General features: G+C 40.9%; 1 protein-coding gene and 11 non-coding genes across 12 annotated transcripts; all 12 read left to right on the forward strand.

The window, feature by feature from the left end:
- Positions 1-1,946: 1,946 nt before the first annotated feature.
- On the forward strand, positions 1,947-4,499 carry LOC115011241 (probable N-acetyltransferase camello). The gene is made up of 3 exons (XM_029436312.1): positions 1,947-1,981; positions 3,008-3,093; positions 3,630-4,499. Exons 2-3 carry the CDS (start codon positions 3,075-3,077, stop codon positions 4,379-4,381), a joined length of 771 nt encoding a protein of 256 aa, XP_029292172.1. The 5' UTR covers positions 1,947-1,981; positions 3,008-3,074; the 3' UTR covers positions 4,382-4,499.
- Positions 4,500-15,567: 11,068 nt separating this feature from the next.
- trnak-uuu (transfer RNA lysine (anticodon UUU)) lies at positions 15,568-15,640 on the forward strand. The gene has a single exon. It is a non-coding gene; the product is annotated as a tRNA-Lys (tRNA).
- Positions 15,641-15,985: 345 nt separating this feature from the next.
- Positions 15,986-16,058, forward strand: trnak-uuu (transfer RNA lysine (anticodon UUU)). Its single transcript has one exon. It is a non-coding gene; the product is annotated as a tRNA-Lys (tRNA).
- Positions 16,059-16,403: 345 nt separating this feature from the next.
- On the forward strand, positions 16,404-16,476 carry trnak-uuu (transfer RNA lysine (anticodon UUU)). The gene has a single exon. It is a non-coding gene; the product is annotated as a tRNA-Lys (tRNA).
- Positions 16,477-16,821: 345 nt separating this feature from the next.
- Positions 16,822-16,894, forward strand: trnak-uuu (transfer RNA lysine (anticodon UUU)). The gene has a single exon. It is a non-coding gene; the product is annotated as a tRNA-Lys (tRNA).
- Positions 16,895-17,237: 343 nt separating this feature from the next.
- On the forward strand, positions 17,238-17,310 carry trnak-uuu (transfer RNA lysine (anticodon UUU)). The gene has a single exon. It is a non-coding gene; the product is annotated as a tRNA-Lys (tRNA).
- Positions 17,311-17,655: 345 nt separating this feature from the next.
- On the forward strand, positions 17,656-17,728 carry trnak-uuu (transfer RNA lysine (anticodon UUU)). Its single transcript has one exon. It is a non-coding gene; the product is annotated as a tRNA-Lys (tRNA).
- A 345-nt stretch (positions 17,729-18,073) lies between these two features.
- trnak-uuu (transfer RNA lysine (anticodon UUU)) lies at positions 18,074-18,146 on the forward strand. The gene has a single exon. It is a non-coding gene; the product is annotated as a tRNA-Lys (tRNA).
- A 345-nt stretch (positions 18,147-18,491) lies between these two features.
- Positions 18,492-18,564, forward strand: trnak-uuu (transfer RNA lysine (anticodon UUU)). Its single transcript has one exon. It is a non-coding gene; the product is annotated as a tRNA-Lys (tRNA).
- A 352-nt stretch (positions 18,565-18,916) lies between these two features.
- On the forward strand, positions 18,917-18,989 carry trnak-uuu (transfer RNA lysine (anticodon UUU)). The gene has a single exon. It is a non-coding gene; the product is annotated as a tRNA-Lys (tRNA).
- Positions 18,990-19,341: 352 nt separating this feature from the next.
- On the forward strand, positions 19,342-19,414 carry trnak-uuu (transfer RNA lysine (anticodon UUU)). The gene has a single exon. It is a non-coding gene; the product is annotated as a tRNA-Lys (tRNA).
- Positions 19,415-19,759: 345 nt separating this feature from the next.
- trnak-uuu (transfer RNA lysine (anticodon UUU)) lies at positions 19,760-19,832 on the forward strand. The gene has a single exon. It is a non-coding gene; the product is annotated as a tRNA-Lys (tRNA).
- Positions 19,833-27,200: the final 7,368 nt, after the last annotated feature.

Below are 27,200 nucleotides of genomic sequence, written 5' to 3' on the forward strand. Positions count from 1 at the left end.
GGTTTAAAGAAATTCAAACAAGCCCGGTTTTTTTCCCCTAATACCAGAATACAAACATGTGGAGCCGGATCGTTCTCAAGCGCAGCTACAGCGCTGTGGAGATCGATCTGACTATCAAACTTTAAATTCTTGTATATCCAACTTTGTATAGAGAATTATATTATGGGTTATTACAATTGGTTTGGTTCTAGTATAAAATCCTCAGTTTTACATATAAATCCATGAAACATCGGCTGTACTATTGGTTCAGCTCTGATCATACCTCATTAGCACATTGTTTACAACGCACCCCTTTTACTATCCCATACAATATGTGTGTAGACAGTGTTCTGTTATTATTCAGTAGTATTTAAAATACCTTGGCACCTTTTCCTACAAGATTTGAAGGAAGAAAAGCTTTCACTGCTCTTTGGTCTGTTGTGATTTCAGACTTTCATTAAGATTTCTTATCATCCATAATCTAAAACAGTGGTACAAGATAACCAAAGCATAATGTGCTCCCTAGATTCTCAGTACTTTACACTTTGATTAAAAAACAAAACACTAACTGTGAGAATTCACATTCAGGTAACACAACACGGAGGTTTTAACCTCCCAATGCTCTTTTTTTTTAATGGTTGCTGCCCATGATGTACAGATAAACCAAGGGGATGTTGAAGAAACATAAATTAAATACTTTGTCAGTATCAACATTCAGCAAAGTTTTCAAATCAGATCCATATCATTCTTACTGAATGTATTAATGCTTTGTACATCAATTCAATGTAGTTTTGAAGTTTGTCTGAAGACACATTAACCATAAAAGAATAAAAGATAAAAGAATGACTCTTATTTGATGGTTTTGTGGGAGTGAGACAAATTCATAAGTAAAAGTAAATGTAGTTCCCCCATTGACTCCAACTGAGATCCAAAGTGATTCACCATCAATATTTATTTTTTATCGTGGCAAATATTGGGGGAAAATGACAATGAAATCATGGATACATTCCCTGTAACGACTTCTTTTCCATCTTGTTGCAAACAGTTTGTCTATTTCAGTTTAAATGTTCATTTCAGTTTTCAGTTTTGAGTTACAAAGAATTTCTTCCCTCCTGAAACACACAAACACACCTCCTAGTTACAGAAAAATGTAATTATAACCTGTATTATTGCCTGAAGTGTTTTCGGCGTAACACCATTGAATCCACTCCCCTCCCAAGCTAACCTCATGGCCCCTCAGTAGTCTACCGTCACTGTTTATACTACTAATAAACACTAATTAGCAAAACCCCACTGGTATGGTATTTTACTAAAGGAAAAATAACCTGGTTTCAATATGAAGTTTTGTGTAAGAACGCAGTCAGTCTGCAGGTCACTCTCTCAATAACTGTCTGAAACATCACCAGCTAACAACATGCTAGCTAACAACAACGAGCTAACTAGCATGTAGCCATAACCAGCAGCATGCAGCTCAACCCACCAAGCAAGAAAAGAAAACAGGATATAGTTGACTTTAACACTTTTACACTTTATTTAGACATGAAGGAACATTTATGGAAAGAGCCAAGTAAAGAAGATATGTAGGAAGAAGAGTTTTATCACATTAGGCTACTGATGGATTTTAAAACGTATTTTATTCTGAAAGTCCGAAAGCTTTTAGAAGTTGTTGAATCCTTATTTTCCTACATACTTTATCTAAAGCATTTAGTTGGATAAGCTTTTGAAAACTGTTATAATACTGTAAGTATTGTTATAGACTCATATATTGTTAAATAATCTCCCTCATAATGTTAAATCAACTCATCCACAGTGACTCATAGTTTATTTATCAGGGAGTTTTTTCTGTCAGCGTACGAGATGACTCACGTGAGAAGTGTATTACAGTGATCTTAATCAGACCAACAGGATGTGCATTTTAAATCTAATTGGGTTCTCCGTGCATCTTCCAGCAACATGCAGCTGAACCAGGAAGCTGTCAGCTCACGGACAGCAAACTCCCAAGGTAAGAAAAGTGACATTGTGACTGTGACAAAGACACAGCCATGTTGAAACGTTCACGCAATTAAAGGCTGCAAATCACTTCTGTGCACTCCAGTCCCTTTGTGCGTTTGAAATCTCAGTATTTAATCTTGTGCTGCTGAAGCTTTTACGTTAATTTGACAGCATTCAATTCATACTTGAGTCGTGTTACAGAAATATCACTCGGTCCGACCTCATAAATATTGCCATTGTGTCTTTACTGTAAAAGTGATTAATTCAAAACAGAACAGTCGTAACTAAGTGCCTGTATCACACTCTCTCTGTGTAATTATAGTTGTAATATAGTTATTACAGTGGTTTTGAAAGGTGTTTTACGTGCAGGGTGCCGGATTCAGAATTCATACTGTGGCTGTGAGATGGTTTGAGAAACTTCCAGAGTTGCTTGACCTTCTAGTACTCACAGATTCATGAGAGAGCGCTATTGATTTAAACAGGTGTAAAGGCCCTTCTCCTGCCAAGGAAATTTAATCATGTCAGAGGGCTACCGAGTTATTGTACAAGACACTGTCACAGACGCTATAGGACACTTTAATGTCAGGGGGGCTAGACAATATTAATTTTACTTTCACCTTATATTCCGGGGAAGAGACCCTGTGGAGAACCCACAGCAGTTCCCTGAGAGAACGGCAAAACCGAAGCACCCAAAAAAAGGTTAATAAGTATAAAGTGCTGGAATGACTTAATATATTCAGGATCTGCGCTCATTCTCCTTGAGAAATCCAAAGATAGAGTTCTTTACTCTGCTTTCTGAGCTGATTCATTTTTTAAACATATTCTACGTTTCATAATCGAAGCAACAATCACGGTCATACAATCGATACTTTATACAATCAGTAGCAGGTATACTTCAAAGTCATCTAAGACCTGCAAGTTTTCCCAGTGTGTGTGTGTGGTATGTGTGTGTGTGGTGTGTGTGTATACTCATAGGTGAGCATGCTCAGACTAATTTCAATCCCTTTTGTGAATGGCTGATTATCACAATCTGTAGCTTAAGTTCAGGGGAGCAGCAGCGTTAAGTCCTTCAGAGTGAGCGAGAGACGAGGGAAAGAGTCGGCATGGCCCAGAAAAATAACTGTAAGTTGATGTTCTGATTACGTTAATATTTTATACCTTTTTATTCAAGTATTCGAGTTGATTACGAACAAGAGCACTAAGACAGCTAGGGTATAAATGAATGGCAGTACTAACACGCCTCGATGACACATTTCACTGAAACAAAGACCTTTTGTGTGTTGCCTCAGCATTCTCACCTTGCTTTGATTTTTATTTGTTGGCACTTTTGAAAGTTAATAGTATTGCATCTCACTATGATTCCCACTCTGGCATTCTTAAGAGAAACAATGCTGTAATCATTTTTAATTGTGATTTTCACCTTGGGTTGTCGTCTGCAAGTGCTCTGCTTTATGTTCATGTGGAATAGAGTTAAATTAACAAAGGGTTAGATGATGTAAGAGGTGAATTGATTGTTTTGTTCCTTTTCTAAACAAGTTACGTGAGCGTAACTGAGTCCATTTTGAAATCCAGCAGGAATTTCTTATTGCTGCAAGAGGCAGATTAGTCTCACTGAGCTCTCACTCTCCCCCTTTTCTTTCTCTCTCTCTAACATACAGTTCAATTCTCCATCAGGGAATACGGACCCTCAGATGAACATGTGGTCATGTCGCTCTTTCGCGACGGTGTACTTGAACACGTATACCCGGCTTTCTTCAAGGCCATGAGCCACCCAGACCATGTTGGCGTTGCTCTGAGCATTTCCATGGCTGGTTATGTGCTGGGCGGCAGCTCCTACTTCCAAGCTTTACTCTTTGGCAGTGCATGGGCCGGCCTCATTTATTACTGCTGCCACGAGATCTACCAAGGCTACATGACGAGGAGGCTGAGCACAGACATGGCTGACATCCAAGCCAACTACCTGGAAAACCCAGATAACGGTTTCTGGGTGGCAGAGGCGGACGTCAACGGCCAGTGCAAGGTGGTGGGGATGGTGGCAGTGAAGGGGGAAAGAGGAAGGGAGGAAGGGGAGAGGTTCGATGGCTGGAACGGGGGAGCGATGGGAGGAGGCTCAGAGTTCGCCCAAGATGCTGATGATGGGAGTTATGGCGAGATGTCCCACATGGTTGTGGTGTTTCCATGGCGCCGCAAAAACCTGGGTTCACAGTTGACAAGGAAGGCCCTCGACTTCTGCAAAGAGCGAGGGTACGCACGTCTCGTTCTGGACAGCAGCTCGCCACAGACGGCGGCCATTTCCCTGTACCAAAAGTTTGGTTTCGCTCAAACCGCATCCCACAGTAACACACATGCTAACCGCTGGTTCGCCAAACTGGCCAGAATTACCGTGATGCGGATGGAGAAGCTCATTTGATGGACTTTAGACGTTGGCACCTGATACAACCTCCACTGTACAATAAGATTATATCGGTTAATTTATACTTCTTCCTCATTTAACGCAAGTCATATCTCCAAGCTAGCTATCATGTAGTTTGAAAAACATACATTAAATTTCATGTTTCTTCCACAAAGCAGCATTAATGATCTCAGTTTCCTTGTATTTCTTCTTCTCTTGATGTATTATGCACCCCTGACAGTCCATTGCCCTCAACTATGGAAAACAAAGAGACGATTAGTCAACTTCTCTGGTTTAGTCCGATTAATATGTATTTTGCAAATGGAAGAGCAATACATCTCAATAAGCTATTTTCTTATTTAATGTAATTATCAGACATTAAACAGAACAAACTGTATTCACATTCAATTATCTATTGTTCTCCTGTCCACTAAGGAATCTAAAAATATATGTGAGAAAGGAGAAATTAAGCACGAGAATTTTCTTTTAAGCCTCTTTTCAGGGAGAAGTTGAATTCCTCTGCCTCAGAGGAATTAATGCCAGCTGACTTCTAAGACCTCACAACTCTTTGCTTAAAATACCAATGAAAAATGCAATAGTATCAGGACATTGGGAGGTTTAAAATTCTTTGGAGCTGAAGGAGCTCTGTGTGTGTGTGTGTATGTATGTGTATGTGTGTGGCATAAAAAGAGGATAAAGAGTTCAGTATAACGCAATGAATTCAGGTCATCATACACAAGGCAAAGATTATAGACACCAAACAATAGAGGAAAAAGCTTAAGTGTATCCATGTTGGTGGTCTTATGAGAGGTGTGAGGAGGGACTGGACATAGTAGAGGTGAAAGTGCTGTGGGAAATACTAATTCATGACAAATGAACAAGGAGCTTCCTGTCAATTCTACCGCCTGATTCCAGCAGGGTATTTTCTGACCCTGCAAGCATTGTGCAGCATTAGCGAAACAATGTAGATTTACAGATTTCTTAACCTACAATGCCTCAGAAATTAAAATGTTATCGGCGACACACAGTCCCTGCTTATCACGAAAGAGCGTGTGTCCACGGTAAGCCTGTGTGTGCCATGACAAGTGGGGTGTAAATGAGTTTCAAGAGGGAGTACAGTATGGGTAGAGCAGCTTGGCAATAACACACACACACACACACACACACACACACACACACACACACACACACACACTAACACTAACTCTAACACACGCTGTCAAAAGCCTTCGGGCATCAATCATTCCTGCTGAGGCCGTTAGAAAAGAATTAGGCTGGTAGCCAGCAGGCAGGTGCTGAACTAGCCAGAGGAAGATGGGCCTTAATGCCAGCCAACCTGTTGTCATCCTCTAACAATTACCAGCACAATTGGCCTCAAGGTAATGACAGCTTGATTGTTATTCCTCTCATACACATGCTTTACAGATGAGCCAGTTGCCATTGTGGAGTAGAGGAAAAAGCTAAGCTCAAAGTCAGAATTGCTGCACCTATAGTGTCTATAAAAAAGTAATTACACCCTCAGAAGTGTTTTACTGCCTCACAACATTGAATGAAAGTAGTTTTTTTTTTGACACTGATCAACATAATAAGACCCTTTTTGTCAATTTCAAAACAAATCTCTCTCTCTCTCCAAGTCAGTAATTAACAAATGCACCTTTGGCAGGAAATAAAGCACGTCTGGGCTCTGCAATTTCCCCTTGTTCTCTACAAAGCTGCCCAAGCTCTGTCAAGATGCATGAGGATCGTGAGTGAACAGCCTTTTTAGAGTCCAGCCACAAATTCTCAACTGAATTGAGATCTGGCTCAGATCTGACTCGATCCCTCCAGCACATTGATATTATTTTCAAGCCATTCCTGTGTAGCTTCGGCTTTTGAAACACTCTCCAGATACATGTGTATTTCTATTGAAGCCTCTCGACTGCACGAAGATGATCTCCATTTTACTGAACCAAACGGCTGCATCGGTGATCAGGTGTGCATTATTAAAGCCAATGGATATAATACTTGTCAACATGCATTTCGTAATCTACATGAATAAAGTTTTCTGTTGAAAAAAGCCACGCTAAATTAAATCAATGTTGTAAAATAATAAAGGTTTCAAGCGGGGTGAGATAGTGTGAAACCTTTCATAAATGCATGCATGCAACAGCTGGGAGATATAATTGGATTTATTAGCATAATGATGGATTGATTTATTATAATAATAATAATAATAATAACAATAATAATAATAATTGTTACTGACTTCAGAGAACAACTTGGTAGAATTTGTTTTATAATTTTTTATTTTGCTCTTTCTTTAATTGGTATACTTAACACAACTCAGAGACTTTTCCTCTAGCTGTTATTATTGAACTGGAGGTCTTCCCAATTTGAGATAAGATGAGATCAATGAAATAGGCAGACTCTCATTAAAGGATGAGCTCAAGAAATTCAATTTGAAAACATCTCTTTGTCCACTACTTTTAGTGTGTGTGTGTGTGTGTGCGTGCGTGCGTGCGTGCGTGCGTGCGTGTGCGTGTGTGGGCAGGGATTATCTTGAGCATTACTGCGTTCGTGCACTCTCACCATTTTCTCTCAGTATTTTCAATAATCTGACGAAGGGAAAGAGCCAATATATTTTCCCGACAAACTTTGATGACAGTTTTCAAAGTAATAACAAAGCGAGTAATCAACATTACAAACAGCACCTGTGTCTAAACACACCTGCATCTTTTTCTTTATTATCACACTTATTGAATATTCAAAGATTATGGAGATTAATTGCACCAGGAAACTAGTCGCCGATGTGCTGTTGTCTAAGAGCCAGAGGTAGATTTGTTTGCATCATACATCATCAAACGCTATTCACCACTGTCTTGCATAATCGCTTCTCATCTTCTCCGTTGCACCACAGGAAGTTACTTTCTGGCCGTGCCGCTGAACTTCACTGCAGAAGACAACCTGGCCAATTACTTTGATATTAAATCCAAGTAACCGAGGCACACTACACAAACAGATAGTTTATACTCCACCGTCAATCTGCAGTATTCCAGCACCCTGACATCATGCAGAATTTGCACTCCCCCTTTTTATTGAATAATTGGTCCATTATTCTCTGGGTGGTTCGAGAATGATTAACACGCATTCTCTGAAAGAGCAGAGTAGTAGACCACGGTGCACACTTTAACAGCATAGTATGAGAAACAGGGGAGATGTGTTAACTGGACCCATTGAATTATAGTTTACACTACAACAGAGCAACATGTACGAAACCACAATTAATGCCTCGTTATCGCTCAGGATTGGAAGCCACATTTTAGGCATGAATGTGGGATTAGCTGTTGCTAATGAGTTGGTATTAAATATGTTTACATCACAGTGAACCTCCACTAAGGGGATAAATGTTCCAGACAATATTAGGCAGCCGCTCGTTTGCTGTTCTCCGTCTCCACTGCAAGAGGACTGTTGGGATTTGGTCAAGGAAGTAATTGGACACAACAACAAACGCAAAATTGATCACAGCTGTTGTAATTAGGAGAAATACAGGACAATCCGGTTTTTTTTATGTTTTAAGGCTCAACGATGAGCTACTGCTTCCCAATGTGCCAGATCACGGTGTAATAAATATAGTGTGTTCCTCCTACGCTGTGCTTAAAATGATTCAGCATTATTATTTAGGATAATGAACCAGAGACTCAGATTTTAATCACAGTAAGTTGCATATGTTGTATAATAAGAATGACTGGACAGCTGGAATTCAGGTGTAAATTAAATGTATTTAAGAGACTGTATGAAAGTTATTGGGGTGATAACAAAGCAAGTAATCAACATTACAAACGGCACCTGCATTTTTTTCTTTATTACCACTTTTATTGAACAGGCAAACTATGTGCTCCTCCCCTTGAAAACTGCAATACCCTCCCCTGATATCTCAACGCACATATAGCAAAAACAACAAAATCGTAAAAATACAGCCACTCTCGAATCAAACATTGCACATTGTTTACATCCCTGTAGCCCTGATATGTTTCAGATCAGATGTTATTCCTGATCAAACCAATTACACGGCGCAGAGTCGCATGTTGGAGATGTTTAATATCCAAACACACGTTAAATACGGACCAAAGAACGACATCGATGAACTCATCATATTGACGTTCTGAGTTGTAAACTGCCACTGTGTTTAACTTTAATTCACCCACTAGTAAAAAGAACTAAAGTTATGTGGCGCTAAACTTGAAATACATAATTGTCCTGAACTGTACCTCTGCTACCTTTTATGATGCAGAATACACTAAAGGTGGGAGCTGCTCTTGGCTTCTTGGCTGTTGAGAGATAATGTTCATCCATCGATAAAGACATTCATTCTGCCTCTCACTGTTAAACCCCGTCTCCTGCAAGAGTATGTTCCCATCAGGGCCGCATTAAGCCCTCTGTCCCAGTCAGTCAGGAGACCTTTTTTTTACGTCTTCGGGTCCGCTGGTTGCTAAACTGCATTCTCATTTACGTTACGTAACATGTAGTTAATGTTGTGAATCAAAATCGAAAGGAAACCGCAAAAGAAAACTATGTTTAGGTATCAAAACTACACTTGTTACGTTATTTAAGTTACGGACATGAAGTCAAATTTGAGATTTTTGGTTTCAGGGACACGAACTGTGATCTCCTGGGTGATAGTCCTGCGTTTATTTGGCCCACACATCCAACCAACCTCCTTACGTTGACTTCCTCTGACTGATTCGAGATCGATTTGTGACGTCAAAAGCAAACGTAATCCCTCGAAATGTAATTCCCAACAAAACATTTTTTTTAGGAGTCTATACTGCAATATTATATTGGCTTTAATGACAGAATGAAGCGCTTACAGAGACAGCGTTGTTGTCCTTTGCATATGAACAAACACCTTTATCACCCATGACACGCAAAAGGCCGTAAACCTCACTAGGAAAAGGCTGAAATCAAATATAAATCCCCACCTCCACCCCATAATAACTTCGAAACACTCCCTAACTAACAACATTTGACAGAAGTCATAATCTAATATATTTAGGGAAATCATTCATTTCTAATGCAGTATAAGTTCATCATATCTCCAGTTTTCTAGAAGTATTGAAGGAAGTAAAGAAATTATCTCCATTACAAATGGCCGGCAGAAACCCTTCAAATCCAGCTTTGACTGATCTCTATATTAACTAAAGACCGGCTGAAATTATTTGACGAGGAAGTGGGAAGACAGTGCTTTATCGTGCTCCTTCAATGAGTCATAGATTAACTTGTGCTGCAGTGAGAATATCTGGCACGTGTCACAGTATTAAAGTGAGGAAAGGATAATGTCTCAGTCTGGGTGATAAGATTTGTGCTTCTAGCCAGAGAAATAGACCCGTTATGGACATCGATTTCTCCTTGAGGAAACGACTGAGAGGATACGCGGCCTTCTCCTAGTTATAGAGCACTTGCTGCCATCTGTCATGCAACTCTTTACATGCCATCTGTCAAACCAGTCATCTCTGTGTCTTCAACCAAACCTCTTCACATTTCAAATCCATTTACATGTGTGATCAATTCTTGCCTCGTGTGCATATTAAAAAAAATACTATTACTCAAAAGCTATTGTCTGGGATGTTGACATTTTATAATTCGTGGTCTAGAAGAGAGAACCTGTGGGATGTTTATACATCTTCAAAAGCTCTCTGTTGGAAAGCTTTTGTGTTTTTCTCAGCCGGGTGTCACAGTCTGCTCGGAGCAACGAGACAAAACCCAGCATGACTGAGAAAAGTGCCCTAAAGTGAATGAAATGATTCAGACGCTGGGTATTGACTGTCTTTGGAAGCTTAATAAGAGATGTAATAGTCACAGGCAGAGAAACAACTTACATCATTCATGAGGCTAGTTCTCAGGAGTGTTCATGTTTGCGACGAGCTAACAGACCAACATGATATTCATGAACAGTGTGCTGTGGTGTGAGGTTAGCGTCACAGAAAATGAAATGCATCCCGCCCGCAGATTCATATCTCTGGCTGGGCTGGCAGCCGTCTCAGCCTCGCACTGCACTCTTTCCTGCAGGGATTGATTTTTAATTATCCAACTCTGATTTCTAAATTTGTTTTTTTATGGCAAAACTAATAATAACAATAGACAGTGATGGGTCTTGGGAGGCAGGTTGTTCTCTATCCTAGCCATCACGGATTACCACCCCACTTTGAGGGCTTGTAAGAAAATTAAATGACACAATCGCAGCACGGTCTTAATCGGTCTTAATCGGTCTTAATCGTTCCTGCTAGCATGAGCATAAGAATCACGTTCATTCACATATCCTTGATTTGCCCGAATAAATTAAACATTTTAGCATTTTGAAGCTCGATGTTTCCTGCAACACCACAAATTGTTGAATGAGAATCATAAAGTGTTTTTTTGTAGTAACTGTACACACAAGCAAATATGCTGACTCAATACAGCAAAACAAATATGATGATTTTTAGAAATATAACGCTGTCCGTGGAGACACAACGTCTTCAAATCACAACAGTAAGTCTTCATCTCTAACTGGACCAACTCACCCATCCGTCCACACGCACGCATGTACACACACATACACACACACACACACACACACACACACACACACACAGACACCTAGACAAACCTTCATCCTTCATTTACTGGCACTGTCTCTGTCTGTGTCCCTCTGTACACCTGAACCGCCACACTAATATCACTTAATTTGACTAAGCTACACCGCGAGGCTGTCACCGCCGGCGCTTTCCAGGTGAAAAGACACGATTATTACTTCAAGGCAACGTTACTGTATCCCAGCAGCTTGGACACCAGCTACAGAGGAGGATGCACCGATGGATGTTTTACTAATTCTGCGTGAAGCATGGAGACTGAGCTGTCTGCTTTGGATCGCTTGGTGTGTACCATGTCTGGGTTTAGCAGTCCAGGCCGAGATCGTCGGAATAAGCACACCCTCCCTCTCCCATCTCAGGAGACTTGATTGTTGTTTGTGATTCCTTCCAATTTGCCGATAAGTTTCCCTCTCTTGCACTCCCCCTGTGCTCTTATTCTCATCATCAGTTTCATGACTTTAGAAAACGCGAATGAGACCAAAGTAACCACAATCTGAGGGGCATCGTCAGTCACATTATGTCCTCAGGGTCAAACACACAAACCACAATGTCCTAGACGTGCTTGCATCTTACATTTGCTCAGCTTTCCTGTGTGTCTGAATGCAGATTTTCACAGTTTATACATCAGCAACACTTTCATATCTTACTGATCTTTAGAGGATTAGAAAATAATCAGGCTTCGATGGGAAAGTATCCTCAATATTAAGTTTAGATACAAATTAAAGCCTATAATGATTTAGTAAGAGCAACATAATACAAATACATGAACCATTTGGGGGTAAAAAGAAATTTAGGAGCCCCACTATTAACAAGTAAATCTGTGAGGCCATACTTAGACACACTAGTGCTTTAAACCAAGTGCTAACGTAAGCATGCTAACATGCAACGGCAATGTTAACATCCTGAAGTTTATCATATATGATATTAACCATGTTCAACATCTTAGTTTAGCGTGTTAGCATGCTAACATTTGCTAATTAGCAGTAAACACAAAGTACAGAAGAGGCTGATGGGAATGTCATTAGTTTTGCAGATATTTGGTCACAAACCAAAGTATTGGAGACATTAGCATAAATCATGAGGAGATTGTGAAAGTCAGTACAAATGTTCTGCCGATCTATCGAGTAAAGTGCAGATATTTCACTGAGTAAGTGATCATTTTGACCTGCTTGTAGCGCTACATGAGAAAAGTAATTCCTCTTCTGAGTACCATGGATAAACTTTCATGGATATCGGTCTGATATTTCAGTCAGGACCAAAGTGGTGGAACAACCGATGGAGAAAGCGACCAATGGAAAGACATTGCCTTTCGTAGAGCCATGACGCCAACATGTCTAATACAAAGTAAGCGTTTCATTTTATAGTAAGAACAAAAAATATATATCTTAAGGCTCATCATGTCACCACTTAGTCCATTAGTTGATTGACAGAAAAGGAATCGGCAAATATTTTGATAATCGATTAATCGTTAAAGTAATTTGTCTTGCAAATATGGAGATTTCCTGCTTTTCCCTGTTTTATATCATATTAAACTGATTAATTTTGGGGGTTTTTTCGACTGAGAAAACATTTTAAAAACATCCCTTTGGACTTTCAGAAACTGGGATGAAATTTTCAATCGAACAATTAATCTAGCAAATAATCGTCAAATTAATCGCTAATGAAATAATAGTTAGCTGCAGCCCGACGTTAGCATATTGCTGTGAAAAAGCCTCAAACATCCATGTTGGAGTGCAAAGCAATGTAAGAGGCACAGCATTACAAACTCATTCAGTGGGATAAAAGATCTGAGGCAAAGACCCGGAGAGCGTTTCAGCCGTTTGCATTGATCTTGATCAGTGTTTCGGTTATGAAATGACAATGAAAACACATGAAGAATCATTGTGGCGCAGAGTGAACCCGACACACACTTTTATCTAGCCTCGTAAATATCTCTGTGGACAGATTCAGGGAAATGAACTCTCAGCAGCGCAGTAAATAACAGCGTTCAGTGTCACACAGAGCTGCATGCTCACTGCTCTGATCTTGACCTTGACAGCTTTCTACTGTCAATTTCCAATCCGTTTATTCTGTTATATTACACTGTATTGCTACACTAATAGTTACAGTTCCACACATACAGACCTAAAGCCTCCCTTTGTATCTCTCACAGCTCTGTCAGTGAAAGCCACTCGCCTTCCCGATGAAGCAATCCAAGTGTTACTGACATTATGTTTTGTATCGTACGAGTCAAATCCCAGTAGGCTTGCCGATTATAATAATAATGATGTGACGCCGTGTTATTGGTCCCAGTGGGGAGGTTCTCTTTTTGTTTGCCTACTCTACAGGGAAGTGCTGGTTTAGGATGCAGCGTGTAAGTCAGATGATTGCTAATACTGGAATCTAAACCCTAGATCTTTAAGACGAGAGAGCTCCCTACTCACTAGAATAATCTTGATGTGGTGTTTGCTGCCCTCTCAGAGATACTGTTCTGTTTATTTCTGGATTAAATTCTGAATTTGTTCCCTCGCACTGTTAATTCAGTCCTGAGCATGCCAACAGCAAGGTTGCGCTAACCCTAAGCAGGTTAGGGAAAGCATATGAACGTATAGAGTCGCCCGGGCCATGCCTTAGATCAGGGGTGTCAAACTAATTTTAGTTCAGGGGCCACATTCAGCACAATTTGATCTCAAGTGGGCCAGACCAGTAAAATTCACAGCATAATAATCTATAAATAACGACAACTCCAAATTTTTCCCTTCGTTTTAGTGCAAAAAAGTACATTCTGAAAATGTTCAAACTTAATCTTTTTACAAAACATTATGAACAACCTGAAATTTCTTAAGAAAAAAAGGTGCAATTTCAACAATAATATGCCTCAGTTTATCATTTACACATGTGTGTTACAACTTACTGATCACAGTGTGTCTACAAAGGCTTTTACTTTATGATCAAAACAACTAATTTTTACACTTTGCAAAGTCATCCCGTGGGCCGGATTGGACCCTCTGGTGGGCCGGTTTTGGCCCCCTGGCTGCATGTTTGACACCCCTGCCTTAGATAGTCGTGGAAGAAGGTATTTGTGTGGTAAAGATGAGTAAACCCTCCAAGTCCAAGATATTTACCTGTTGCATATCATTGGTGCTTTGACTTGTACTTATTTGGTCCTTCTTGGTACATATCTTGACACAAATTTCACAAAGTGTGACACCAGAGCAGAATACCAGGAGCCACGACCACAATCTTTCCCTTTATTAAGTGGTTTTCCTTCCCATAGTAATAATTGTGCAACATGTGCAGACATTGTCGTACAGTCTGATTATTTTCTATTCTGCTTTTTTGTCTGAAATGCAAAAACAAGTGGAGGAGAGAAAGGCATTACATTTTCAGATTTATTTTCGTTCTTTTTTTGGTTTTTGTAGCCAATAATTGGCTTTGTTGAAATTGAATATGTTAAAATATGGCTCCATATAAAGTTACAGAAACAGGTTTTTTTTAGCAAATTAAAAGTGAACAATCAACCTACACTGCGTCGAGTGTGTGTGTGTGTGTGTGTGTGTGTGTCGGTGGGCCGTTGGCATCGTGAGAAGAGGACAGACGGTCAGCGTGAATGTCTCTGAATTCTTCAAACGGTCGAATAATAATGGACCGAAACTGACTGAAGGCAAACTTCAAATCACATTGTGGCTTTCAGGGGGCGGGGGGGGGGGGGTGTCTCTCTTTGTAGGATGGGAAACGATTGTAATTCAAACTCACCTTTGAATTACGGTTCAAAGGTGAACTTATTCCACGGTCAGATCAGTGTTTTGCTGGTGATTCATGTGTCATAAAAACGCTCCTTTATAAATGTACGATTTCAGCACTCGCATTTCTGTGTTTTTATTCAAATCATAGGGCCCACCGCTTGAGATTTCTGCACCTTTTCTTTTTACAAATATGTAAAAAAATGATTTTATCCTTTTTTGAAATGTGTAAAAATTGAAAAACATGTGCAATACCATACTTTTCTTTTTATTTCCGACACAAAAATACAGAATTGACTGACCTTTGACCTTTGACCACCTAATTGTAATCAGTCCAAATCAAAATTAAATTAAATTAAAAAAAATTGTATAGCCCAACATCACAAATTACACATTTGTCTCAGTGTGCTTTACAGAATGTACAGGTTACGACACCCTCTGTCCTTAGACCCTCGCATCGTACAAGGAAAAACTTCCTAAAAGAAACCCCATAATTAAAGGGGGAAAAATGGAAGAAACCTCAGGGAGAGCAACTGAGGAGGGATCCCTCTCCCAGGCAGGACAGACGTGCAATAGATGTCATGTGTACAGGATAAACAACATAGTACAAGTCCTCACTATCATTAATAGAGGTTTCAATGAGTTCCACAGTCAGCTGGTGGCCATGATGAGCTGTGCACTTGGGCCAGGGACAGCACTTTAAGACTGTCTCTACTCATGCATGTCACATCTTTAAGGCATTATTAATTAGGAAACCTTCAGTTAAACTTAGCCACAAAAGTCTGTAATGGTAATTGACAAACATTTTATTGTCTCCATGAGCCCAAACATCGATTTCGACTCATCGGTTCCTCCAGAGGATAGTCTTCTCGAAGCCTGGATAGCTCAGCCGGTAGAGCATCAGACTTTTAATCTGAGGGTCCAGGGTTCAAGTCCCTGTTCAGGCGATTAGTCTATTGTGGGAAGTAGTTTGGCGTCCTCACTCTCGTTGAAAGAGGTCTGCATGAAGTCCACAGTCTACTTGTCAAGTCCTCGCTATCATTAATAGAGGTTTCAATGAGTTCCACAGTCAGCTGGTGGCCATGATGAGCTGTCCACTTGGGCCAGGCTCAACACTTTCTGACTGTCTTGACACATGCATTTCACATCTTTAAGGCTTTATTAATTAGGAAACCTTCAGTTAAACTTAGCCACAAAAGTCTGTAATGGTAATTGACAAACATTTTATTGTCTCCATGAGCCCAAACATCGATTTCGACTGATCGGTTCCTCCAGAGGATAGTCTTCTCGAAGCCTGGATAGCTCAGACGGTAGAGCATCAGACTTTTAATCTGAGGGTCCAGGGTTCAAGTCCCTGTTCAGGCGATTAGTCTATTGTGGGAAGTAGTTTGGCGTCCTCACTCTCGTTGAAAGAGGTCTGCATGAAGTCCACAGTCTACTTGTCAAGTCCTCACTATCATTAATAGAGGTTTCAATGAGTTCCACAGTCAGCTGGTGGCCATGATGAGCTGTGCACTTGGGCCAGGGACAGCACTTTAAGACTGTCTTGACTCATGCATGTCACATCTTTAAGGCATTATTAATTAGGAAACCTTCAGTTAAACTTAGCCACAAAAGTCTGTAATGGTAATTGACAAACATTTTATTGTCTCCATGAGCCCAAACATCGATTTCGACTGATCGGTTCCTCCAGAGGATAGTCTTCTCGAAGCCTGGATAGCTCAGCCGGTAGAGCATCAGACTTTTAATCTGAGGGTCCAGGGTTCAAGTCCCTGTTCAGGCGATTAGTCTATTGTGGGAAGTAGTTTGGCGTCCTCACTCTCGTTGAAAGAGGTCTGCATGAAGTCCACAGTCTACTTGTCAAGTCCTCACTATCATTAATAGAGGTTTCAATGAGTTCCACAGTCAGCTGGTGGCCATGATGAGCTGTGCACTTGGGCCAGGGACAGCACTTTAAGACTGTCTTGACTCATGCATGTCACATCTTTAAGGCTTTATTAATTAGGAAACCTTCAGTTAAACTTAGCCACAAAAGTCTGTAATGGTAATTGACAAACATTTTATTGTCTCCATGAGCCCAAACATCGATTTCGACTGATCGGTTCCTCCAGAGGATAGTCTTCTCGAAGCCTGGATAGCTCAGCCGGTAGAGCATCAGACTTTTAATCTGAGGGTCCAGGGTTCAAGTCCCTGTTCAGGCGATTAGTCTATTGTGGGAAGTAGTTTGGCGTCCTCACTCTCGTTGAAAGAGGTCTGCATGAAGTCCACAGTCTACTTGTCAAGTCCTCACTATCATTAATAGAGGTTTCAATGAGTTCCACAGTCAGCTGGTGGCCATGATGAGCTGTGCACTTGGGCCAGGGACAGCACTTTAGACTGTCTTGACTCATGCATGTCACATCTTTAAGGCTTATTAATTAGGAAACCTTCAGTTAAACTTAGCCACAAAAGTCTGTAATGGTAATTGACAAACATTTTATTGTCTCCATGAGCCCAAACATCGATTTCGACTGATCGGTTCCTCCAGAGGATAGTCTTCTCGAAGCCTGGATAGCTCAGCCGGTAGAGCATCAGACTTTTAATCTGAGGGTCCAGGGTTCAAGTCCCTGTTCAGGCGATTAGTCTATTGTGGGAAGTAGTTTGGCGTCCTCACTCTCGTTGAAAGAGGTCTGCATGAAGTCCACAGTCTACTTGTCAAGTCCTCACTATCATTAATAGAGGTTTCAATGAGTTCCACAGTCAGCTGGTGGCCATGATGAGCTGTGCACTTGGGCCAGGGACAGCACTTTAAGACTGTCTTGACTCATGCATGTCACATCTTTAAGGCATTATTAATTAGGAAACCTTCAGTTAAACTTAGCCACAAAAGTCTGTAATGGTAATTGACAAACACTTTATTGTCTCCATGAGCCCAAACATCGATTTCGACTGATCGGTTCCTCCAGAGGATAGTCTTCTCGAAGCCTGGATAGCTCAGCCGGTAGAGCATCAGACTTTTAATCTGAGGGTCCAGGGTTCAAGTCCCTGTTCAGGCGATTAGTCTATTGTGGGAAGTAGTTTGGCGTCCTCACTCTCGTTGAAAGAGGTCTGCATGAAGTCCACAGTCTACTTGTCAAGTCCTCACTATCATTAATAGAGGTTTCAATGAGTTCCACAGTCAGCTGGTGGCCATGATGAGCTGTGCACTTGGGCCAGGGACAGCACTTTAAGACTGTCTTGACTCATGCATGTCACATCTTTAAGGCATTATTAATTAGGAAACCTTCAGTTAAACTTAGCCACAAAAGTCTGTAATGGTAATTGACAAACACTTTATTGTCTCCATGAGCCCAAACATCGATTTCGACTGATCGGTTCCTCCAGAGGATAGTCTTCTCGAAGCCTGGATAGCTCAGCCGGTAGAGCATCAGACTTTTAATCTGAGGGTCCAGGGTTCAAGTCCCTGTTCAGGCGATTAGTCTATTGTGGGAAGTAGTTTGGCGTCCTCACTCTCGTTGAAAGAGGTCTGCATGAAGTCCACAGTCTACTTGTCAAGTCCTCACTATCATTAATAGAGGTTTCAATGAGTTCCACAGTCAGCTGGTGGCCATGATGAGCTGTGCACTTGGGCCAGGGACAGCACTTTAAGACTGTCTCTACTCATGCATGTCACATCTTAAGGCTTTATTAATTAGGAAACCTTCAGTTAAACTTAGCCACAAAAGTCTGTAATGGTAATTGACAAACATTTTATTGTCTCCATGAGCGCCAAACATCGATTTCGACTGATCGGTTCCTCCAGAGGATAGTCTTCTCGAAGCCTGGATAGCTCAGCCGGTAGAGCATCAGACTTTTAATCTGAGGGTCCAGGGTTCAAGTCCCTGTTCAGGCGATTAGTCTATTGTGGGAAGTAGTTTGGCGTCCTCACTCTCGTTGAAAGAGGTCTGCATGAAGTCCACAGTCTACAGTCTTCTTGTCAAGTCCTCACTATCATTAATAGAGTTTTCAATGAGTTCCACAGTCAGCTGGTGGCCATGATGAGCTGTCCACTTGGGCCGGGGTCAACACTTTCTGACTGTCTTGACACATGCATTTCACATCTTTAAGGCTTTATTAATTCGGAAACCTTAAGTTAAACTTAGCCACAAAAGTCTGTAATGGTAATTGACAAACATTTTATTGTCTCCATGAGCCCAAACATCGATTTCGACTGATCGGTTCCTCCAGAGGATAGTCTTCTCGAAGCCTGGATAGCTCAGACGGTAGAGCATCAGACTTTTAATCTGAGGGTCCAGGGTTCAAGTCCCTGTTCAGGCGACTAGTCTATTGTGGGAAGTAGTTTGGCGTCCTCACTCTCGTTGAAAGAGGTCTGCATGAAGTCCACAGTCCACAGTCTTCTTGTCAAGTCCTCACTATCATTAAGAGAGGTTTCAATGAGTTCCACAGTCAGCTGGTGGCCATGATGAGCTGTCCACTTGGGCCGGGGTCAACACTTTCTGACTGTCTTGACACATGCATTTCACATCTTTAAGGCTTTATTAATTCGGAAACCTTCAGTTAAACTTAGCCACAAAAGTCTGTAATGGTAATTGACAAACATTTTATTGTCTCCATGAGCCCAAACATCGATTTCGACTGATCGGTTCCTCCAGAGGATAGTCTTCTCGAAGCCTGGATAGCTCAGCCGGTAGAGCATCAGACTTTTAATCTGAGGGTCCAGGGTTCAAGTCCCTGTTCAGGCGATTAGTCTATTGTGGGAAGTAGTTTGGCGTCCTCACTCTCGTTGAAAGAGGTCTGCATGAAGTCCACAGTCTACTTGTCAAGTCCTCACTATCATTAATAGAGGTTTCAATGAGTTCCACAGTCAGCTGGTGGCCATGATGAGCTGTGCACTTGGGCCAGGGTCAACACTTTCTGACTGTGTTGACACATGCATTTCACATCTTTAAGGCATTATTAATTAGGAAACCTTCAGTTAAACTTAGCCACAAAAGTCTGTAATGGTAATTGAAAAATATTATATTGTCTCCATGAGCCCAAACATCGATTTCGACTGATCGGTTCCTCCAGAGGATAGTCTTCTCGAAGCCTGGATAGCTCAGACGGTAGAGCATCAGACTTTTAATCTGAGGGTCCAGGGTTCAAGTCCCTGTTCAGGTGACTAGTCTATTGTGGGAAGTATTAAGCATTATTTTATTTTATTAAGGAAGAGTAATAAGCTGCTCTGGAATTACGGAGAGCCTTATTTTACGTTTATTTTAATTAAGTTTTCATGTATAACTCATCTTCTGTTAACAATAGATTTTATTGATTTCCGTGGTCGTGGGGCAGACACAGTCACTATGGGGATTTGAGTGGGTGACTGCCCGGAAAGAAGCACAGAGAAGTGTGTAAGACTGCAACTCTGTCTCCTGGTCTCAACTCAACCAGAGAAAACTATGGAGTCCGACATTGTTTTGGCAAATGTACACACCGACTCCACATTAACTTTAGTACACTCTGATTGACGCAATCGCGTGTCATTACCGCCGACGTGAATAACAATCTTACCGTATTTATGTTTAGCCTTAGCCAGCCGTTTCAAATGTGCTTCTATGTCGCCCGCTCTGGCCCCAGGAATGCATGTGACTATCGTTGCTGGTGTCTCAAAATGAACGTATCTCAAAATTGAGCTACCGATAACCAGAGTTGGCTTCTCAGCTGGTGTGTCATTGAGTGGGGAGAACCTGTTAGAAACACCAAGCCGTTGGTGGTGAACCACGGTTCTGATAACACTTCTTTCGGACAGTCACCCAGTCTCCCGGCTGCTCGGGCCCCGCCGGGGGACAGCTAACAGGAGATACCACTGGTCGGCCCGCACCGGCTATAGGGGGCTTGCTAACAGCTACAGTTGCTAACCGCAGATTAACCATGGTGCGGAGCCGCTCATCTATCCCTCTGAAACTCGCCTCCAACCCTGCGTATAAACTACATTTAATACACGTACCAAAATCACTAAAGGAGGCAGAGCAATAGCTAAACATGAAACACACCGAGCAGAAGATGCCATCGCTAGCTGCCGAGCTGCAGCAGCTAACGTTAGCAGAGCTGAAAGGAGCGTAAAGAATTGAGGATTTAGCGAGAGTCGCTAAGAGAAGGAGGATAAGGAGAGAGTTGTAATTGCTTAGGAAGTACAAGTATAGGTTTAGATAGACAGGTAATTAGACGATGTGATCAAGAATATAACATTAACTGGGTCAAGCTGGAGGTGCCGAAGTATGCTACCAGCAACACAGAAACATTAACCGGAAATGACGCACTTACCATATACACAGTTCATCAACAGGTGAGGAGTCCAAGCGGACGTTTAAACCAAATTTGAAGAAATTCCCTCCAATGCGTTCCTGAGATGTTGTGTTCACGTGAACAGGACAGAGGTGAGGTCAGTGACCTTTGACCCCCAGTTCATAGAGTCCAAGTGGACGTTTTGAAGAAATTCCCTCCAGGCGTTGAGATGTTCACGAGAATGAGACGGAGAACCCGAAACGTTAAAATGAGGCGAGCAAGAGACGCTGATGAGGGAAGAGAATATCTGAAAAAAACATTTGTGGGAAAATAATTCACTCCTGGATTTGAGAAATTGTAAGCAAGAGCAATCCACGTATGACTGCTTCTGAACTTTATTTTCTCCAATTGATTTTCCGAGTGATGAAGAGACACAAGGGCGGGTAATTGCAAAGCACATAACGAGTTATCTGTTATTCAAATCCGAAGAAGACTTACATAAAAGCATGTTTTGCACATTGAAGTGCAGGTTAGTTGAAGACAGCAGTTGCGATATTTCACACTCGCATCACTTACCCGTCTGACTCTCACATAGAAGCTCCACGTAACAAGTGAGAAACACATTTTACTGCAGTTACATGAAAATATTTCATTTCCTTTAATTGATAGGCACAAATACAATATACATACACAATATTTCAAATGCAATGAATCACAGCATTTATAGCTACTGCTACTTTCCAATGCCAGTCCCTGTAATGGTACGATCAAGACAGGAGGGTGGGACTCAATAGTACGACTCAGAGGCAGTTCAATGTAAATGCAAATAGTCTTTACTGAAACTTTGCAGTGGCTATGGTACACACATAAGCAGTTGATTATACAAAGCATGAAGGGATAATCCAGGAGCAGAGACGGGTCACGGAAACAGGTTCGGTACACAGGTAGATACTCAGCGTAGCAGCACAGCAGACAAGGATCAGGTAAAGACAGAGTCAGGTCACGAAAACAGGATCGAGGAAGTCGAGGAATCAAACACTAGGGAAACAGGAAGACGGGACTAACGCTGGAACTCTTGACATTAAAGTGCGAAGACAATGATTGTTTGCATTTTTCTTGAAGTTGCTTTGGACAAAAGCGTCAGCTAAATGAACTGTAATGTAATGAGGGAGCAGCGAGCCGAATGGCCGATGCAGAGCGAAGTGAGCGAGCAGGGGTGTATGTTTTAACCATGGCTTGCATGTATGAAGGGCCTGATCCATTCACCGCACGGTAGGCCAGCAGCAGATTCGGCAGCCACTGGTAGCCAGTGAAGGGAGAATATGTAAACATATACAGACAAATATGTTTTTTCAGCCTGTAAAGAAGATGGAATTTGGTACGGATCCATGGTCCATAGCAACATTGTCTGAATAAATGAGACTAGAAGTCCATAAAACACTAAATACATAATGTCACATGTTCTGGAAACATATTTAAGCAACTCATTACCGCATTAATGTTTTAAAAAGAAAGTGTGATTATCACTTTTGCAGCTGCTCCGCTGCACTCCCAGCGACGTTAGATAACACCGACAGGTTGCTTTACGCCACGAAACCTCAGATTTTATGGGAAAAGAAGCTTTCACTCTGAGAAATACTAACTGCCACACAACAACCCCATCTCCTACATAATTACATTTGTATACTTCAGTTCTAGTTCGTTTTTTTTGCCAATTTCATCTTGCAGGAAGAACGCAGCCTCAGGTTGTTCACCATCAATGTTTTTTTCCTCGAATAAAGAAAGTGCTCTACCGGGGGAGGTTATCAGGATGATGGTGGTTTACATCCTGAGACCCGTGTTATCAAAGTGAAACATGTCCTGTCTCGTGGTTAAACCGGGAAACTTAAGTGCTGAACATAACCATAAAAAAAAAAACTTTTAGTTGCCACAAGCAGATATTGTATTTCAGGAACTGATGTTGTGGGAAACCCAAATGAAATGTCATCTGTTCTGTTTCATTGTTGCTAGTAAGTTAAGTGCATAGTCATCATGTATTATCATCAATCTATAGTGTCTATAACATTATGTTCACGATCGGGTAAATCATGGTTATGGTTCATTAAGAAAACGCGGATGATGCCGGAGGTCTGTGTCCAGAGACAAACTCACAGCTCAAGGCTTTGCTACACACACACACACACACACACACACACACACACACACACTCACACACACGTAGCCGTCCACCACACCGACCTCTATACACTTACTTTTCACATTTCTACATAATAAACACACGACTTTCTTTCTTTCTTTCTTACTTTCATATGAATATCAACATATTTCGCAGTGTATGTCGCAAGATGTAGAAACATGTAGTGACACCACAACACACGCGATGACACGTACTCTGGTTTTCTTTTCTCAGTATGTTCTTGCTAAAACCTAATAAAAAAAAGATATGTATGAAATTATACAGTTACTTAAGATTTGGGCGCTGCAATCAGCTGAAGTTGATCAAGTGGTCTAGTGTCGACTCAAGTGGTCTAGTGTCTGTTCACTCAGAGCTCATCGTGTCAAGAACCTCAAGTCAAGTAGAGTGGGCTAAACCTTTTGATTGTGGACCGTATACAGAAAAATAAAAGGAGGAATAACTATACAACACTTCTTTATAGTTTAACGTTTGACATATATCACATATCACAAAAGATCTGCTCTTAGTGCATTTATTTTTAAATGAATTAAATGTTTTTAAACTCTAATACCTTGTCGAAGTGTAAATAAGTAAAGTTAAAATAGGCAGAAATTGCAAAATATATATTGTTTTCTGTTCATGGCCTAAGTAAATGTAAGATTAATATCTGTAAGTCTGATATTAAGATGTAACAAACAGAAAAGGCAGAAATGGTCAAATATTGGTTTCTGTGCCAAAAGGTAATTTGTTTTAACAAACATTTAGTGGAAATCTAGTATTTAAACTAGGATGTGTAATATACATGCAGTGCACTTTATTAGAAATATAATCAAGCCATATTCTAGTCTATAGCTCCAGTTATTATCAGCTGTTTAATACCACACATCAAACCCCACTCAGGTCGGTTTAGCTTCAGGAAAGTCTCAAAGGTCATTGGCTGATTGGCCGACGCTATTGCTATTTGCTCTTATATCCATTGTCAGACTGTCTTTTCTGTGAGATTCTTTATATATTCACCCTTTCACAACTTACATGCTTATAGTCCATCAAAACCACTAATGCACTTTTGATATGAGTCATTCTTGAGCTTCCCTGCCAGTTAAGTAGCCCCCTTACTCCCCCCCTTTTCCTTGCTTTGGGGTTTCACAGGAGACAGATGACGAGACAATGGCAATTCATCTTCATCACGCTGTCCGCATTACCGTTAACTTGCAGCTCTTTTCCTTACATAATGCAGCTCGTCTCACTCACGAATGCGTTGGAGGGAAAAGTACAATATCCTGAGAGCTGGGCAAGTCATTTGTGGTTAATATCATTAAGAGGTCGAGTGGAAGATGACTGGGCTGCTCCACAAATCCTCCACGCGTGTTTAATATGAAATCACCAGCTATATCTACTAAATCCTGTTACGATAAATATGATTTAGAAGTATAATTTAAAAAATAACGCACACGCAGCAGTGAAGTGTATATAGGATCATCTTATTTCACAGGTGTGAAATGTAATAATACGACATGGATTATTGATTTGCTCTATGGGGAACAGCCTTCAGTGACTGCTTCACTCCCGCTCTATTTCACACGCCTCGCAGTGCACCAGCACTACACACAACCTGGGCTTTGTATTTGTTTAAAAGATTGGATGTTAATCAATAGCCGTGGTGTAAACTCCCCCTGGAATTGATGGGTATATTGTGATCTATTCTATTCCTCTTCTCTTCTTCAGAAAGGCTCTTCTAGAAATATCTAGCTTCCTCTCCCCGGCGCTCAGTCCCTCTGGACATCTGCTACAAAGGTAGCAATGTGAGTAATTTAAATCTCATCATGTGGAGCAAGTTTGTGTTACCCTGAGCAGCCCCTCTGACCTTAACTCTAGCCTCTTTGACTCGCCAAAAGAGCTTTTCATTTACTATTCAGAAATCAGAATGAGGCTTGTTGCAGGCGCAGAGCTGCTCTGAAGAACTGCACTGCATGCAAACATGGTTTTTCAATCCTCTAGCCCAACAAATCAGCAATTCTGTTCCAAGCTTATTTGCATACAGCACTCACATATTTTGCCTATGTGCACAGCGTGAAAGTACAATATTCACAGCAGCCGTGTTTGATGCTCATGAAATAGTTTAGAACTCAGTTTAGCTGAAGTTGGATACATGCTTTTATGCATATCTTTCTGTGAAGCAAAACATGTTATTATTTAATGGCTAACGCTTTGATCTGGCTAATGTATAATGCACCGATATTAAAAGCCAAGTTAAGTAAAGATTGTTAGAGGAGGCATCTGAAAATGATTGAAAATGTCACATTTTAAGATAACAGGTGATAACAGATGCCATGAGCATGAAGTATGACATGGTTTTCAATTTGAAAATCCTCCGATAGGAAGACAAAATGACTCCAACCTACGCAGCACGAAAATGAAAGTGAAATGCGCTGGAGAACTGACCAAAAGTTAAATATACTGTGTATCAGTTGGACTTGGAAATCATGTGATTAGCACATAATTTAAATATTCTCTGCCGAACTTGGAACAGCCACTAAAGCGCCAAAAATAAATCCAGTAATACATATGTATATATAGTACAGCCCACAGGGGGGGGCATGATAAACACAGTATGATGAATGAATGTTTTTCGGTCTCCACTCCAGAGGGAAATATCCTTCTCTTTAGCTTCTAAATGCTGAACTATGTTCACCAGCTAGTCGCTAACATTGTCTGTCTGCTGTCTGGGAAAGTACTGTGAGTCTTTAGAGCTTTTTCTCAACAACAAAAAACATATATCCTCCTATTGCTTTCGAAAACAACACTGATGAGAGCAGTGAGAGGGAACCGAAATACTAAAGTCGTGGGATGCAAATCCAAAATGAATGAAAAGATGCTATTAACATCCGTAGACCTGAGCGGTTACGATTACCTGTACATTACACTTTCATATTATAGCAGTCATGTGATTCATTGTTCATAACATATTAATTAGCTGCTTTAAATCTGGCTGATCCTAGTGCAATAGTATCACTACAACTGAACAAAAATGAATCATCAGAGCACGTTGGTGTAGCGTTCAAGGTCAGATGATAGTGAAGTAAAAACAGCGATTGCCCTGCAGGTGTCCCGCAGGTTAATACCGTAACAGCAGCTGTGTGGCGGCGCGACATTACTCCACCAAGGAGGAAATCAAAGGCTTCAAATCTCACAATTGGCCCTAACAAGGAACTCTGGGAGGCCGGCTGCCACAGCAGATATTTATCACAGATGTCGGCCTGTTTTATTTTTAAAAACAGGTTAATTCTGCTTTCTTTAAGACAGGCGGTGAGATTGACAGATGGACATAATGATAGGTAAACATTACCGTAGAACTGAATCATCACTTTCTCACAACACAAACATTATAAGCTTCACAAATGTATTGTTTACTGCAGAGCAGTCTTTTAATCAGTGCAAGTATTGTTGCTATTGTCACATATCATAACAATGTCGCTATTGTGTCCACCTCCCTCAATGTGGCTACACAACTGAGTGAATGGAAAAATTCAGATCCTTCCCATAAAATCACAAAACTCTCATCTTCAGCACGTCGGCGTCTTATCTGCAAATTTGTTTACTTATTCAAGTGCTGACTGACGCCTGCAGGCAAACAGAGGAGAAGATTATGAGGAATTAACACTTTTTGGTTTTTTTAAAACAGCAGTCGGCATTGTCCTTGTTTGATTCGAGTCGTTTCATGATGTAGCTAAACAAAAAGCAACTGACCCTTTGTTAACGTATGAAGAATAAACACATTCCAAGGCTAATCTTTTCTTATGGAAGTGTCAAGGGATGAGGGACAGATATGCAGGGTCATTTTTAATAAAGGGCCTGAAATACACCTGAGTCTCTGTGGCATCACTAACATGCGAATTGACCTTCGGCTGAGCGTTGTCCCCCTTAGTTACTGTTGCAATGCCTGTCAACCTTTCCATTCTGGCACAATGATAACGGTGGCAGATTTAACATAATTTAGTCAGACGAAAAAGTTAACAAAATGTCCACCTTCTCATTTGCAATTTACAGATTTTGCCAGCCAAAATGACGCCAGATTTGATTAGCTTTAG

The sequence above is a fragment of the Cottoperca gobio genome, chromosome 7 (assembly GCF_900634415.1).
Source record: "Cottoperca gobio chromosome 7, fCotGob3.1, whole genome shotgun sequence".
Lineage (NCBI taxonomy): Eukaryota > Metazoa > Chordata > Actinopteri > Perciformes > Bovichtidae > Cottoperca > Cottoperca gobio.